Consider the following 16,854-nt stretch of genomic DNA (forward strand, 5'->3'; position numbering starts at 1 on the left):
TGATTTTGCAGTTGTTGCTATAGATGATAATACTATTTCTGTTATCTCAGCTACGTTAATATAATTCTTATATCTACTTAATTTCTTATTATAGTTATTAGTTTCAGTTTCATAATAATTTCTAATATCTTTTATAATGTTAATATTGTTGTTAAATTTATTATTAGCTTGAATCTTTTCGTTTATGTATTGTTCATTAACAGTTGACAAGTTGGGATATAGTAATCTCTCACTCGGTGCTGTTGGATTGGTCATTGCTTTGCTTATTTTCATTAGTAAAAATTCTTTCTATTTCTTTCATTATATCTTCTTGATTAAAAGTATAATGCATCTCAAGTCTGTCTTTCTCTTTATTATCAAGTAACTTACTTTGTAAAAGTATAGCAATTATATATTGTACTATAACACCTCTAAGAGATTTATTGTATTCTTTCATTTCTCTCAGACCGTTAGTAAACATTTTATCTAAGTGTATGTTAGTTATATTCTGATTAAATTTATTATTATCAAATTCTTGCTTTAATTGATTATATTTAGAGAGAGTATCTGCAGCAACTTTATTACAAAACTTAACAGTATCTCTGACTTCATTTGTTGATTCAATAAACTCATTAATTAGTTCTTCATTAACTTGTGTTGCATTTAGTTGTAATGTTTTAGTTGTAACTTTATCAAAGTCACCCTTTCTTAGTTCAGTTATATTTTTACTTAAAGTGTCTATTTTATTAGAAGAGGATAATAAGTTATTGTCACAATACTCTTTATTAGCAACATCTTTTTCATCTATCGGAGGATGTACATTTGTAATTTTATAGGTATCCTTCATATCAATATTATCATTATCTTCTAGGAATAACCCGCGAGCCTTACTTAGTGTTAAGTTGTTTCCATTCCCTATATGACGTTTCGCTTGGTTAAATCTATTTCTTGTCATAATTTATATTAAGAAATATATTTAATGATTCCAAAACCTTATTATTAGATTCAAAATCAAACTCGGATTTCAATAGTTCCTGTTCATAATGTTCGCCTTCTATTATCTCTCCATTAATATCTTCTATTTTATATGTTGGTGGATGTGTTTTTAGAACTTCATTCACTTTAAACAATTCTCTATTCCAATTAGAAGTGAAACCTTTAGAGAAGATATTACGTTTATCTGCATTTCTAACATAATCACCAACTTTAAATTTTGGTGTTGCTTTGGTAGAATTAACATAGTATTTATCTTTATCAGGATTATTAGAAGCGTCAACTGGTGTCATATTAATTGTTGAGTGAATCTTATTGTTATATGTTACAACAGCATCATTTAATATATTTACCCAATTACCATCGCCATTGATGAAGATAGGTTTATTTATTATGTGTAATAAAGTGCTATTAAATCTCTATATGAATACAGCCTTTAAATCACTATAAGTAGAATATAGTTTTGTTTCATATTCTTTAAGTAAAGATTTAAATGTTTTATTTTAAAACTCACTACCTCTATCTACCCATAACTTTTCTGGTTTTCTAGGTTCACAGCCACCCTGTGGATGTTCACTTAATACTATTTCAAAACCATTAGTTACAGATAAAATCAGATTTATTCTTTAATGGAATAGCCCATGCATATTTTGTGAATATATCTATAACTGTTAATATAAACTTATAATTATTATTGTATTTACTTAGAGATGACTTATCAACTAAATCAGCTGACCATGTTTCATCTTTATATAATGGAATTATTCTTTCTCTTCTAAACTTTGTTATTTGAGGACTGAATACTTCCTTAGCTAGTTGTTGTTGTTGTTTTTGTTGTTGTTTTTCTATCATTATTCATTTACCATAGTTAAAAATAAAATTATCTAATTGTTCTTGATTATTAATACTCATAGTTAATAGTTGCCTAGATATATCTAGCATTTCATCATATAATCCATCATGACCAGCTTTTGTTTCTAGTATTAATAATTCTAATCTTTCTATTAAACTATTTGGGCCTATGCTATTTAAACCACTAGCTTCAATCTGCGGATCGGTGTATGGACCTTCGGTCTTGGTTTCCCAACCGCTTCGCGGATCAGTCTCATAATCAGTCTCATAATCGGTTTCTTCTTCTATTATCCTTTGTTCATAATCACTAGTATCATGACGATATATTTCATTTTCATTAGAGGTTGGTAATAATATGACATGAGAAGTGGGTTCACCGATACCAGCAAACATTCTTCTTATAAGTTTTGATCTATTACTTTTAGTATCTCCTCTTTGTTTATAACCAATATCCCTTAGAAATTGTTTTATTTTGTTTTCATCGCCTTTTATATCTCTTTCGGTTACATCTTTATTAGTAAAAAATATAACAAAACCTTTAGAAAAATCATATACTTTACTTTTCATTTTAATACCATCAGGGACTAAAGATACATCCACACCATCTATTTTGAATTTGTTTGAATTTGGATCAACTGATATTAATTCGAATTGTTTATTTGTTTGCTTACTCATTAGTAATAAAATCTCAAACATTTCATTATCTATAGTAAATGTTTTACCTCTATCATATTTTAATTTTACGGGTGATGCCAGATTGGTTTGTTCAAGAAAGCTACTTTGTCTTCGTCTTTGTCTTTGGTGCTCAATACTCTTTAAAGCATAAGTATTACCCTTGAGTGCTGATAATGTTTTATTTTGAAGAGCTTGCATTGCTTCACCTTGAGCCTGCCATGCTTCACTGTTTTCATTTAATGTTTTAGTTAAAGGATCAAATAACTCTTCTATTTCTCCATAATATTCTTGTTGTTTTAATTTGTCTTCTAATCTATTTCTTCTGTTTTGTTTTTCTAGATGTTGTTTAAATTTATAAGTGTTTCTAGTTTAGTCATTTTTTTATATAAAAATATTATACTAAGTATGAATTAGATCTATTATTATAATTAAAATAACTAATTATAATCAGTGAAAGGGACGAAGTCCTTGATACTTCAACTGCTTCGCAGATAACTCATTATATAATCTAATAGCTGCTTCTACTAATTTTCTATTGCTATCTATAGTTAATTCTTTAATATCATTAATCATGGAACCTGCTTCGCAGATCAGTTTATCTACATCCTTATTAGCAAAGCTACTTCGTAGATCCTTATCCTTATATAGTTTCTTAATCGGTGCAGCTGCTTGGTTTTCCACGAGCTCTACTCGTTGGTTTACCACAGACGGAGTCTGTTCTCGGATCATATTCACTAAGTCCCTTTTAAATAAATACAAGTTCTCATCATGTGGATAACTTTTTATATTGTTTACATAAAACCTTTTATCATCAAATATATTTAAACTGATCTTACTTGTTTTTGTTGCTGGCATGTTATCGCCAACTTTTTATATTCTACATTCATCTACTGTTCTCTGTGTATTATTCATTAATGCATCATAATAATCTATGTGCCTAGCATTATTTTGCTTCTTTATTCCTTTTTCTTTAGTGTTTTTAGGATAATTTTTGAAGCTATATGTTTTGGGGGACAATGCTATAAATTCCTCAATAATCCTACTTCCCAGCTCGTGCTTAAACTTGCCGAAGACTTTATTAATAGTTTTTATAGGTATGTCTAGATTACCTAAGTCCATATGCTCATCACTAACTTTACCTTCACTATAACTTAATAGGAAACTGTCCGTATCCATATAGTGAAGTGTCAGATCTTTGAGGGATGGTTGTAGAATATTATAGAATACATCATACATGTGTAATTTACCTAATTCTAAGATAGTAACACCTACATATACTGGAGAATCATATTCTATTTTTTTCTTTATATATTCTATTTGGCTCTAATCTCTATACCTTGTTATATTCTTAAATGTTGGTTTACTTACACTTTTCATTATCTTTTCTTCATCATGCAAGAACTTGCTTTGAAAGAAGTGTAGAGGATTCATGCACATTCTTCCATATAATGAGTTATTCATTAATTTCCTTACATCCTTTTCTGCTTCAGTTTTAGCTGTTGCTCTTTTATTTGTATTGTTTTGAATATAATCGCTACATATATAATCTTGTTTAAATTTAATTACTCTATGTATTTTTGTTACTTTTACTCCCATCTTAACATAGAATTTTAACATCCTATAATGAATCATATATTCTGTTTTGTTGTTTTGGTCTAAGATTAATTTCTCTGATCTGTGAAGCTGTTTCCCTGATCTTGCTTTACTTATCTCTCTTTCTTGATATCCCAATTCATTATTATTTATCTTTCTTTTATTAGGCATTAGTGCTAACTGTTCTGTTCTCTCTTTACATTCATTAGTATAATCAATATCACAAACAATATAGTAACCATGATCACTATCATCTGGAGTATTCAATATTACATCTAGAGTAGTAGAAGTAATAAACTCAAAATTCTTATAAGGTAACTTTTGCATCATTGCATAACCATATAGGTTGTTTGCGTCTATGTACCATATATTTCTATTAATAATTTTATCATTAGTATCTGCGAAGCAGGTTCCCTGATTAGTATTATTATTAGTACTAGTATTAGTATTAGTATTAGTATTAGTATTAGTATTAGTATTAGTATTAGTATTAGTATTAGTATTAGTATTAGTATTAGTATTAGTATTAGTATTAGTATTAGTATTAGTATTAGTATTAGTATTAGTATTAGTATTAGTATTAGTATTAGTATTAGTATTAGTATTAGTATTAGTATTAGTATTAGTATTAGTATTAGTTTTAGTATTAGTATTAGTATTAGTATTAGTATTAGTATTATCATTAATATTAGCATTAGTATTAGTATTACTATCTGCGAAGCAGGTTCCCTGATTATTTATATATCTATCTCCCATTATTCCACATATGACACCTCTCTTTGCTCCCACAAAATCATCTAGCATTTGTTTATCTTGTAATGTATCTAATGTTACACCGCTTGACATTAACCAACAATCAAAACTATAACCTGGGAGACTTAAATAGTGTAGGGGGTTGAGCTTGAATTCTTTCATGCTTAGTTTAACATATTCATTCATGCAATAGTTTAATATTTCCACATCATTTTGTTAATACTCTATAGTTAGATCTTTACCAGTTTTATTACTGTTTTCATTATTAAAGTTATCTACTTCTTCTTGTGTTGGTAATTTATTATGTAGAGAGGATTTAAAGGCTTCTATTTTTAGATTACATATAACTTCTTGGTAATCATCCAAACCAAAGTATTTATATGGATATAATGTTTTAGTTTTACATCCGTACATCTTTGCCATTTGATCTAGAGGCATAGCTAAGAAGTTATAACTGTCTTAGAATTTGAGACAACCAATGCTAAGAATCTTAGATTTACCAGCAGCTAGTGGTATGTTATCCACTTGTCTTTTATCATTATTCTGTTTAAAGAGTTCACTGTATAGTAGGTTGAAGTCATAGCCAGAGCCATTATGGAATATCACTGGAATGAAGTTTTGTTGTTTGTATCTTAGATTACATATTTTACATGCTGGTCCTCTATATTTACCAGTTTCATGACAATGATCTCTTATTTTATTAATACATGTTTTACTGCAGATATGACAGGTGTTATTAGTTTCATGATATAAACTATCTTCTTCTGTGATTACCATCTTTTCATTATGTTTGAAATTATTCTCAGTTTCTATTTCTGACAGATCTCTAGCAAATCTTTTGATGCAGCCTAGACCGAAGTAGTGCTTGAAGTAACCTTGCCAGGTGTAACCCACAGCTATTGGAATATGTTCAGCTATTACATATTTTAAATCATTAGTTGAGACTTCAACAATGCCACATTCTATATCGGCAGTTATAATATTTTTTATATTCTGACGTTTGTGTTCATTTACAAAAGTAATATGTTTTTTCTTAGGAAAAACAATCTCTGGTTTGAATGAGTTGTTGCATTCGTGTTTATCATATTTAATTTGTGAGTTAAACCAATAGGTACACCTATCGCAATAATAATAATTTATGTTTTTTTTATTTGGTCGTTCTAACAGGGTTTCTATATTTTTTATTAGGGCACAGTGTTCTATTTGACCATTACTCCAAACTAGTATTCTTACATCTTTTCTATCTTTATTAAAATCATCCACTTGTTTAAACAATTCTATTTTACCATTACCACAAGGTGTGTATACCCAAATATTAGCATTATACAATTTTTGTATTCTTATTATATAAGCAAAATCATCTTCATGTTGTTGTCTTGGTTCAATTAGTTTATCTACATATTTACTTTCTCGAGTTGCATGGTGTGGGGCGGGATGTAGCCAAGCAGTTATAGTTAGTTGTAGGCAATTGTATTTATAAGTACAAATATTTAATATCGATTTAGAGTTTTTGAGATCTGGAGGTAAATCTATATAACTACCAATAGATGCTTTAGTTGGTTGAATGTTTAACTGAATACTTCTTATTCCAAGAAACTCAAAATCATAACCATAACCTTCATATATTTCCTTTTCGAAATCTAGCCACCGATTGAAGTCACCATATTCATATATTGCATTATTATTAATATAATCAGTATTGAAAAATATTTTAGTAGTTTTAACTTCTTCTTTGCTTCTCTTCTTATAATCACATTCAACCGTGATCTTATTGTTAAAACTCTTAACTTTTCTGAACTGGTAACATTTTCTAATTTCTTCTAAAGAGTAATTAATTGTTTCATCTATATCTTCAATGTAATTCCCACCTTTATCAGTAATATAAAATTCTCTCATGTTCTGACTTGAGTATATATCGAAGTCTTCTGTGTTTTCTAGATACATGCGATTGTGACTATATGAATGAGTAGTTAGAGCTACTTTACTTCTAAATTCTTCATGACTTTCTTTACATTCATACTTAATTCTGGTGTGGATATCCTCTTCAGTTTTAGTTTTAGGTTTGGTGGCTGGTTTAGTTTTAATAATATAATCATCTTCATCCAAATTATACACCCTCTCCGAGATTTCCTCTTCAGACTCAAACATTTTCTCCAATAGCTCCTGATGTTTGAGATCGTATGATTGATGCCTGTATAAAGCCTTCTTTGATTCAAAGGATAGATTACAGACATCGCAGAAGTTTATGACACTAGTATTAGTTGATTGAGACATGATGTATTTTTTTAGGGAAATAATCAAAAAATAATATTTCGAAAAATGAAAATGAAATGCAAAAAGTGTATTAAAAAACCATGGAAAGAATGTTGTAATAATTGTAACGAATTAGAATATTCTTGTTATGTTTGTAAAAATATGGTTAAAGTGAAAGATTATATAGAACAATTGGGATATCATTATTCTGATCCTGATCAATATCTAACATGTAGTATGTGTAACGTTTATAAACATACATCATTATATAGATTTAGAAATAGTAAATGTAGACTATGTATTTATCTTCATAGATATAGATATGGTCACACTAGAAATCAATTCAGAGAGCATGTTTATAAGTATAATATTCAAGAAGACATAGAAAAACACTAATCACTGTGTTTCCACCGATCTCAGTGTTTTTGACTGTATACCCATCACAGTGTGTCCCATATACAGTCTCACAGCAGGGATCATCCTTTTTAAGAACTGTGAATTTCGTTTTTTATCTCACTTAGTTTTATAGTATTTCATCAAAGTCGGGGGACGTTCGCTGGAGTTAGTGAGGAAGGAACCCCAAACCTTCCGTTTGCTAAAGCAACTTAACTAGACTCGATGATTTAACCACTACATCAAGTGAGACAGAAAGTTTTATTTTTAAATTGATTAAATATTGATTAGGGGATATATGAAAATTTTTATTATTTTAATATTTCTTTCAATTTTTGTTCAAGTTTTTTCGCAAGTTGGTTTTTATGTGCTTTTTACACGGTCTCATCTGCGAAGCAGTTTCACTGATTAGTTTTATACTAGTATCTGGGGACGACCACCGGAGTCGGTGGGGATAGAACCCGAACTATCCGTCTGATAATGGTTAATTACCAGCTTAACTCTGTACTAGTGGCTTGCACTAAGTGAGACAAGAAATGATAGATTTAAAATATAAAAGAAGTGAACATAGAGCTAATATATAGTAGTGGATAAAACAAGGGATTCAACAAACAGTAAAATTTGGCCCGATTCGACATGCGCGATTAGCGTTAGGAGAAAGGGACAAATTTTACTGGTGGTTGAATCCCTTGTTTTATCCACTACTTCTATCTATCTGGAAAAAACATCTATCTAGACTAAAATAAGGCGGCTAAAAGTGAGGGAATTTTTAAAAATAGTGTGTGTTTGTGTGTGTGTGTGTGTGTGTGTGTGTGTGTGTGTGTGTGTGTGTGTGTGTATGTGTGTTACGGTGTGTGCGGGGGGGGGACCGATAAAAAGTGCAAGGGGTGGTCTATAACCTCCCTCAGTCCATGAATATCTGCCTGCCTTCTCAAGCATTTATGAACAGCTTCTGTGAACAGTATACCTAGAGCCTACTAAGCTCTAAGCGCTGCTCAGACTTTTAATGACCTCACATTTTAATAGTTTCTACTGCCTTTGAAGAGACGGTCAACCTAAATCAATCAAGCGTGCAAAAGTATCCCAGGTAAGCAGTCAAAAATGGCCAAGTAAAAATTTTGCGTAGAAAAAGACACACACACACACATACACACACACACACACACACGACTACCACAAATTCTTCATTCTTCGTTCAAGACCAATTAAATGTGAAAATAACTATACCGGGTACCTGTTCAACCATAAAACGGTCCATATGTGGTCCATGAAAGCTACAAAAGTTTCGTTTATTATCTCACTGTGTTTAGTTAGCTACCATAAATGGTCCGTTTATGGTAAGCTTCCGTAAAAAACTCTGAACCTGTTTCAGCTATATTATAGACATAAACGGTATTTTTTATGGCTTTGATTGACCGTTCAACGGCTATAAAGATAACATATTTCGTGTGTTTTATGTTACGTAAAGAACCATTTCTGGTCTGCTTTATAAGTAGAGGCGGCAAATTGTCGCAAAATAGCCGCTGTTGACGCACATTGGGATTGAAACAGAAAAAGAAAAAAAATTAAGAGATTGAAAATGACAGAAATTGACAGAAAGTGTCTAATAAGTGTTCTTTTTTGGTATGCAAAATCTGCATATTCGGTTAGATTCTAAAATTACACTTAATTCAACTTCTAAACTGAAAGCTATTAAGCAATATTCTAATGCCAGCTAGCAAACGCTTTATTGAAATTTAATAACCTAATGCATTATGACTTAATGACCGGGCTATATCTGTTTATCCCGTTTCTACTGATTTTTGTCGTTTGAATTTGACTGTATTCAATGCATTTCGCGATTCAATACGTGAAAAAAATATAAAATCCATTCGGTTGAAACAGTGAGTGAAGTAAGTCACAAGTCAGGCGTGATAATCGTGACTTAGGTAAAATGAAAATCGTGATCAAAAGGTAAAGCCAATTAAAAAACATAGCAGGACAAGTCCTGACGTACAATTCGAGGCATTTTCATTGACTAAACAGAAAACTAGACCTCGAACGGACTATGAATGGATTGGGAAAACCATCTAGAAAAAATCCAAATGAAAAAATTGTAAAACAGTAAAAATCAAAGTCAACTTGCTGTATGTGAACAAAAAACAACTAGCGAGAAAGCGAACACCGTTTTCTCACTCTACTTTAAAATTAGAGTGAAAAAATTTTACACTGCAAAACCACTTGCTTTTTCGCTCCACTTCCTGTTTCGGCGTGACCAAAATCACCATTTCAATTTGACTTTAAAAATCATGAAAATGTGTGAACAGATCTTTAAAAAAAGAGAGCGCCGCAATACAATTAAAGTTTTTTGAATTGTACAAAAAGGAGAGCGCCTAAATTATAGCCCGTGAGAGGCTGACGGAGGCTATTAATATGTAAGGAACAATAAAAGTGGTGCAATTCAAATTTTTGGACGCCCTCTTGAGAAAACTACAACTTCGTCTGCTAATTCCTTTTTATTAGAATCAACATTTAGGGTCAGTAAGATACAATAGAAGTGAAATACCGTAAAAGTGAATTATTTCGACATTTCATGAGCCGGAACAATTTCGAGAAACTGGAGATTGACCTTTGGACTATTTATCAACCAAATTCTAATTCTTTCTTAACCATTGAATGCTTAGCACTTTTCCATAAAATCCATATATGGCGTTTTATGAATGGTAAGTTTCTATTACGGTTGTCAACCTCGGAGTTGAGAAGTTGGGCGACCGGTATTGGGTGTGAAAAGACCATGACTCTCTCTTTGAAAATTTACAGGGGAAGCAAAGTGACTAGGGATGACTAGGGAAGCAAAGTTTACGATCAAACTTTGGCGAATTTAATTGATTCATTCACAGACCAAGACACTACTGCCGCTTTCAACTTAATTTGTTCATGACCAGTTTAGCCTGGTGACATTTGCTTGTAGGGGAGTAACATACATCCATTAAGTGCTCTCCTTCGGTCCCTTTCCTCCTCCTTCTCCCTTTTAACCCTGTCCTCATGGTCTCGCCATGCAATATAGAAAGCGTGTCCCCCATGCGCAGTATAGTCAATACACATCCCAGTGGCAACCAAACACACCTGAAAGAACAAATAATTGACTTTCCAAAAGAGTATATTCATTTTATAGCAATCAGGACATAATTGCCTACCGTCGGACGAATTGCTCTCATCGACAGGCGAGAGGTTGGCTTTTGTTTTTGGCCGTAGCCAGCTTGGACTTACGGAGGCTAGCATTAGTCGTGTACATTAGAGGTTGCCTGATTCGAGCTTTTTCGATGTTCAAACCTACATTCTGACAGTCAAAGTATTAAATTGCAGTATTAAAAGGTTTGAAGTTAATGTGTTTGGAAAAGGATTTCTGTTGAATTTGGAAAGAAAAAGAAACAGGTTCACGCAAGCTCTGTTGAGTAAATTCAAAACATAGCTGGCAAAGTGATGAAAAATAGACGCCGTTGAAACCACCGCCCAAAAAAATGACTACAACCTAAATTTTGTTAGTGCCAAATAGCGTTCTAATTGGGGGTTCTGAATTGAATCGATAAATATGGTTAATTTCACCTTTAAATCGGAAAACTAGGAGCGTAATATTAAAATTAATAAGCAGTGAAGTATAAAAAAACTTTCTTAAGCTAATCCGCAAGAAAAACTGACGACAGCTGAATTCTTTCGAAGTGACAAAAAATGTTCTATTGTGGTCCGCAGTTTCAGTAGATTCGATAAGCAAATTTTAGAGTTTTACTAAATGCGGAATAATAGAACCAATTAACAGTAGACTCTTCGATAAATTAATGCACTGTCCTTAAACATTAGGTCTTGGTGCCCAGGCGTTATGGAAAGTCAGAACTACGTGAATGTGTTGACTTATGTTAATCGAATAAAAGGTAAGAAAGGGAATCATGAAAGTAGCAGGAAAGACCTGAATAGCTATCCAAGGAATTGCGTTATCTCATCTGAAGACGCGTTTAAACATAAACCATTTTTCTAGCGACATCTTGTACCGATTATCGATAATAACTCATAGTAAAGATTGACTCCACTTTCTTAGAATGCATTCCAACCTCAAAGAAGCCAATGAGATACACAGTGAAAAGTGAATAAAAGTAAAGTGAAGTTTATAAGTACTGCCAAAGTAACAAAAACCCTAACTTTATCCTAATGCCCATAACAACAGCGGAGCAAACCGAAATAATAACTACTCCATTTTAGGCCAATGAGACCTGCTATTATTGAGACTAAACAAAAAAAACACAAAGGCAACAAAAATAAGTAAAACCCGGAATTCACTAATACTTTTTTTTGGAAACAATCTAATCATGAATCGACCAAATTTGCAGAAATCAATGAGAAACAAAATAAAAACTTACAAAAAATTAAAGTGAAATTTGGTTCTTTTTGAAAATGGGTTTTGTCAAAGTGAGAAAAAACATAACTATATCTTAAAGCCCCGAGCAACAGCTGAACAATTCTTAAGCTTAAAAGACAAAAAATTTTAAGAATACTACTTTAGTCCAATGAAACCCGCTGTATATTGGAACCGAACGACAAGCGAACATAAAAGCAACAAAGACGGGTAAAATTGAGAAATTACTAGTAAAAAATGTAGGAGCAATAAATAGCACACGTCAAATACACAAATCAACCATTAGATAAGTGTATGAATAATAAGCAACCAATACGAATTGACGCTAACGTTAGTAAATCAAAAGACAGCAAAACAAACAAAACACAGGCAAAACAAGCAAAAATTGAACACAAATTTTTGAGAAGAAATAAAATTATTTGCATAGAACTTTTAATTATGATATTGAAGTGACAATATAAGCTTCATTAGCAATCTGAGAAACCTGATATTCAGGCGATTAATTGATAGCTCAACAAAATGAACATCAAATAAGAGCTTAACACAAATTTTCGCAAAAAGTTTTGGGAACAGATAGTGTCCAATTCGTAGATACCATTCACTGTGAACTATATTTCTTTTTAGAAACCCGTATGTCTCATTAGCGACCAATGATATCAACAAAAAGCAATTCTTCATATTGAAGAATTCAGAAAATTGTAACTGCACACAATTTAGCCACAAGGGTCGCATATTAATGGAGATGAGGAAAAATACTATTGAAAATAAACGGCTAACTCCGAAGGAATTGGTCTCGAGCATCTAGTTGGAGCTGGAATCTATTCAAACCTGCTTCAGTCGGTGGATTAAACAAAATTGCTAAGGGAGATTCAAATGATGTCGTTAGAGGATATTATATACCACAATTACCTCTATTAAGGCAAAGAGAATTGCATTAATTTTAGCGTTTTTCATTTGACCTTTGGTAATTGAACTGTCATTTCTCGGTCCACTTTGAAAGCTGTTGAAAACAAAACAAGCTTCAAAGCTATTCGTTTTCCTGCTCTTCTTAGCGCAGCAAAAACCAGCACGCTAACTTGACCTCTAATTGACATCAAAAAGTCCAAAAAAGTTTAAACAGATTTAACAAATATAACCAAAAGAAGTCAAATACTGACAGCCATTACCGGAAAAATGAACAAATTACTTATTTGAACATGAATTACTTAACATGAACTGCCCATGAAAATTAGGAATGGAAAAACGTCTGACAAGAAAAACTGATAAAGCATTTGATATGATATGTTTCAAAGTTGTAACTCCAAAATAACCATTGCCTGCAATACGGTTAATTGTATTTCATTGAAAGAAAACCATTTCAAAGAAAAACCCACAAAAATAGTTTACATACAGAAAACCGAAGAAAGGGAGCGAAAATCAAAAATTCTAAAAAGCTCATAACCAGCGACCAATTTGGAGAAAAGTTATTATACTATTTGCCTTAAGTCACTTACTCATTCACCACCCCGTTCAACAACCCATTCAACAACCCATCAACCCATTTTAGAAACTTTCAAAATGGCAGCAAAGAACAAAAAAAACCTGAAAAAACTAGAAAAAATTCTCATATAAGTTTCATTGAAAAGTCTCCCGTTTAGATTTCAGTGACCACTTTCACGAGCAACGCCTATAGAATAGGTTTCATTTAAAGATTGGATAAATAAAAATTAGCGAGAGGCAAACAATTAGAAGAAATAGGCAAGAAACTTAAATAACAGACAAAATGTGGCCAAGTTTTGCAAAAATCACTCAATTATTATCCAAAAAAATAACTACAAAATTAGTATTGATTAAAATGAAAGGTCACCAGAACATTTGGAACAATTAACTTCAACCAAGGAACTCATAAAAGTGGTAAATTTTGGGGAAGAATACAAAATTGCTATGATAGCGTTTGAGATTAAAATCCCATAAGACAAAACCCTTTAGAAATTTTAAAATCGTGCAATACTAAAAACGTGACATGATCAAAAGCTTTTCTATTTTTCAAGAAAAAATGAGAAACTACAAGAAACGGGCAAAAAACAGAAAGGAAATTCATCATTTTTCTAAAAGTTCTTTTTTATATGGTAACTAAAAAATACTGTGAGCAATGGGTATATTTTCATGTTTTCAATTCCCACTGAATGCGATGAAACAAACCAATGGCCAAAATATTGCTAAATAGCCTAAGAGTTTGGAGACAAGCCCAAAAACCTCAAATTACTATGACAACATTCGCTCTGTTCATACAAAAAGATTCGCTCTGTTTTTCACAACTCCACTCCTCACTCAGTTTTGTACAACAATTGAACCACATAGTGTTTTGACAATTTTGATTTTCTGGTTCAAAAATTGCTCAAATAAAAATCATTGAACATAACCGACTAACGTCGGGCGAATTGCTCTCAAACGACCAGCGAGCGGTTGGCTTCGTCAGTGACTAGCCACTGTTTAGTGAGGCTAGCTATAGCTTGATTGAAGGGGCCTGAGATTAGGGTAATAGACGATGACATCACGCCACATAACAGCCGTTGAAGTGCGGCATGAACAAAAGAGTTAAGGAGAGAGAGAGAGAGAGAGAGAGGGAGTGAGAGAGAGAGAGAGTGCGATGAAACGTGAGCGAGAAAGAGAAGGAAAAAAACGCCCGCCAACACAGAGAGAGCGAGAGAGAGAGAGAGAGAGAGAGAGAGAGAGAGAGAGAGAGAAACCTGTTAGTAACTAAATCACACAGAAAAAAATTGAAAGTGCAAAATTCAAAAAAAAATTCCACATTTCACATTAAAGAAAATGTTCAAAAACAATCTTTGTCTCTGGATAATTGTCATGTAACCCATCTGTAAGACTTAAAAAGCTTCGTTGGCCAGTAATGATCGTTAAACACAGAAGAGGACAAAAATATTTAAAAATTTTGAAAGCAATTTCAAGTTTTAACAAAACATTGCTAAAATTCGTGATTTTAATATCTTCAGAACACCATTCCATTGTCTCAAGAGACTTTCCAGTATGCCTATTTCGCGCCTTAAACAGTTTCACTGGCTCATAAAGAACCGTACACTCGGAACATAATTTTTCAAAAAAAATTTCAAATTAAAACTTATCAAAAAATTGCTAAAACTTGAGTCATTAAATTAAGGATAACCATTCCACTAACTTAAGAAACTAAGCAGCAGCTTATTATCAAACCTCGGAGGAGGTTTCTTGGCTCTTGAGGTCGGAATAACCTTAAAAAATGACAAACAATTTCCAAAAACATGAACATTGCCAAAAAATTTTCAAAAAATGCTAAATTTCGTTAAATATTAAAATCTTTAAAAACATTCCATTGCATCCAAAAACTATACCCTTACTTCTTATCTAACTCTAGAGGAGGTTCCTTGGCTACATAAACCTATAAAATGACACAAATTGTCCAAAAATTGACAAAATTGCAAGTTTTTTTTAAACAAATCGATAAAATTTGTGATATTAAAAAGTTGCAAACCATTCCATTACCACTAAGAACTATGCAGCCACCTATAATCCAACTTTAAGCAGGTTTTCGTAACCCTGATGCTGAAAAACCTTGAATAATGGCAATAGAAGTTTAAAAAAACTTAAACAGTGCTTTTTAAAAAAAATGCTAAAATTCGTGATGTTAAAATGTTGAAAAAAAAATCCATTACGCCTAGAAACTGTACAGTAACCAACTATCAAATCCTAGAGGGGGCTTCTCGGCTCTTGAGGCTTGATAAACCAAAAAAACGACAAAATTTTCAAAACCTTGAAAAAATTTGCAAGGTTTTCCAAAAAAACGCAAAATTTCGCAATGTTAAATTGTTGAAACCATTCTATTACCACTAGAACCTGTGCAGTAAGCTAATATCAAACCATAGAGTGGGTTCCTTGACATCTAGGGTTGTTAAAACTCAAAAAATGACAAAAACTTTCTAAAAACTTGAAAAAAATTGAAATTTTGTATAAATTTGCGTGTTTTTAGCGAGCGGTTGTTCGTCAGTAGCTAGCCGGGGGGGGGGGGGGGGGTTGGGGGTGCACCGGGCTTATGATGGGGGACAACAGCGCGGTTGGGGGGATGGGGCAATAGCAATAGTGGGGGGTCAACAGTTGGGGGGTAAAAAAGGTGTAAAACCACTCTTTCGGAAGTGAATTCATTTCGGTATATAAGCAACAACGTGTTATTAGAACAAAGCAACGTATAAGCATTATAATATCAAGACGTACAAACATACAACGTAAGCATTAACGATCAATGCAACAAGTGAAAACTTAGACGGCAAGGTTTTTTCGATGCTCTTTTACTGGTTTTTTGTCTGATGTCATTGACGTCAAAATCAGTTCGTATTCAATCGGCAAGTGTCTAGAAGACCTAAAAATATTAAGCCGAAAACCAGCTTAATCGATACATATAGTGGTTATATTTACTTAAAATTAGGTTAAATGAACTTTTTCGGAACTTTCTACGTATATTAGAACGTGTTATTAATTTAGAACGATTTCTGTACGCATTTAAATTCGAAAATAAATGCTCAATTCTGATTGGTTAATATTATTGGTTCATTTATTCGTAACATCCTCCGGCCCGGGAGAAGATGTTGGGAAAACTGGTACAAGTTTTACAAGCGGGCGGACGAGTGAACCGGTCGGCGTGCGTAAAACGGCGAAGCGCGCGACGCTATCGGAGCCGTAACGGAGTTCCACAATCCGAGCGGTTGGGTAGTAACCCCTAGGATTGGTTTCCTCAACTATCCCAATCAGGTCACCGGTCTTAAAGTGTTGCTCGGCAGGCGTCTGCCACTTAGAGCGTCGGTTCAGCGTCGGTACGTACTCTCTGATCCAACGGGACCAGATCGCATTAGCGTACGACTGCGCACGGGCGTAGCGTTTACGATGGTCAAGCTCATTATTGCCGACAACAGACGGAATACCGGTAGAGTGTTCTCCTAGAAGAAAGTGGTTGG

General features: G+C 32.7%; 1 protein-coding gene across 1 annotated transcript in view; it reads right to left on the bottom strand.

Annotated features, from left to right (window-relative positions):
- LOC142336613 (uncharacterized) overlaps window positions 1-16,854 on the bottom strand; it is a 130,188-nt gene that overhangs the window by 13,659 nt on the left and 99,675 nt on the right. The window contains exon 14 of the mRNA XM_075385524.1: window positions 10,455-10,596. Within this exon, the coding sequence (XP_075241639.1) occupies window positions 10,455-10,596 (142 nt within the window). The remainder of the gene's footprint in view (window positions 1-10,454; window positions 10,597-16,854) is intronic.

Source organism: Convolutriloba macropyga, chromosome 3 (assembly GCF_964194025.1).
Source record: "Convolutriloba macropyga chromosome 3, txConMacr16.3, whole genome shotgun sequence".
Taxonomy (NCBI): Eukaryota; Metazoa; Xenacoelomorpha; order Acoela; family Convolutidae; genus Convolutriloba; species Convolutriloba macropyga.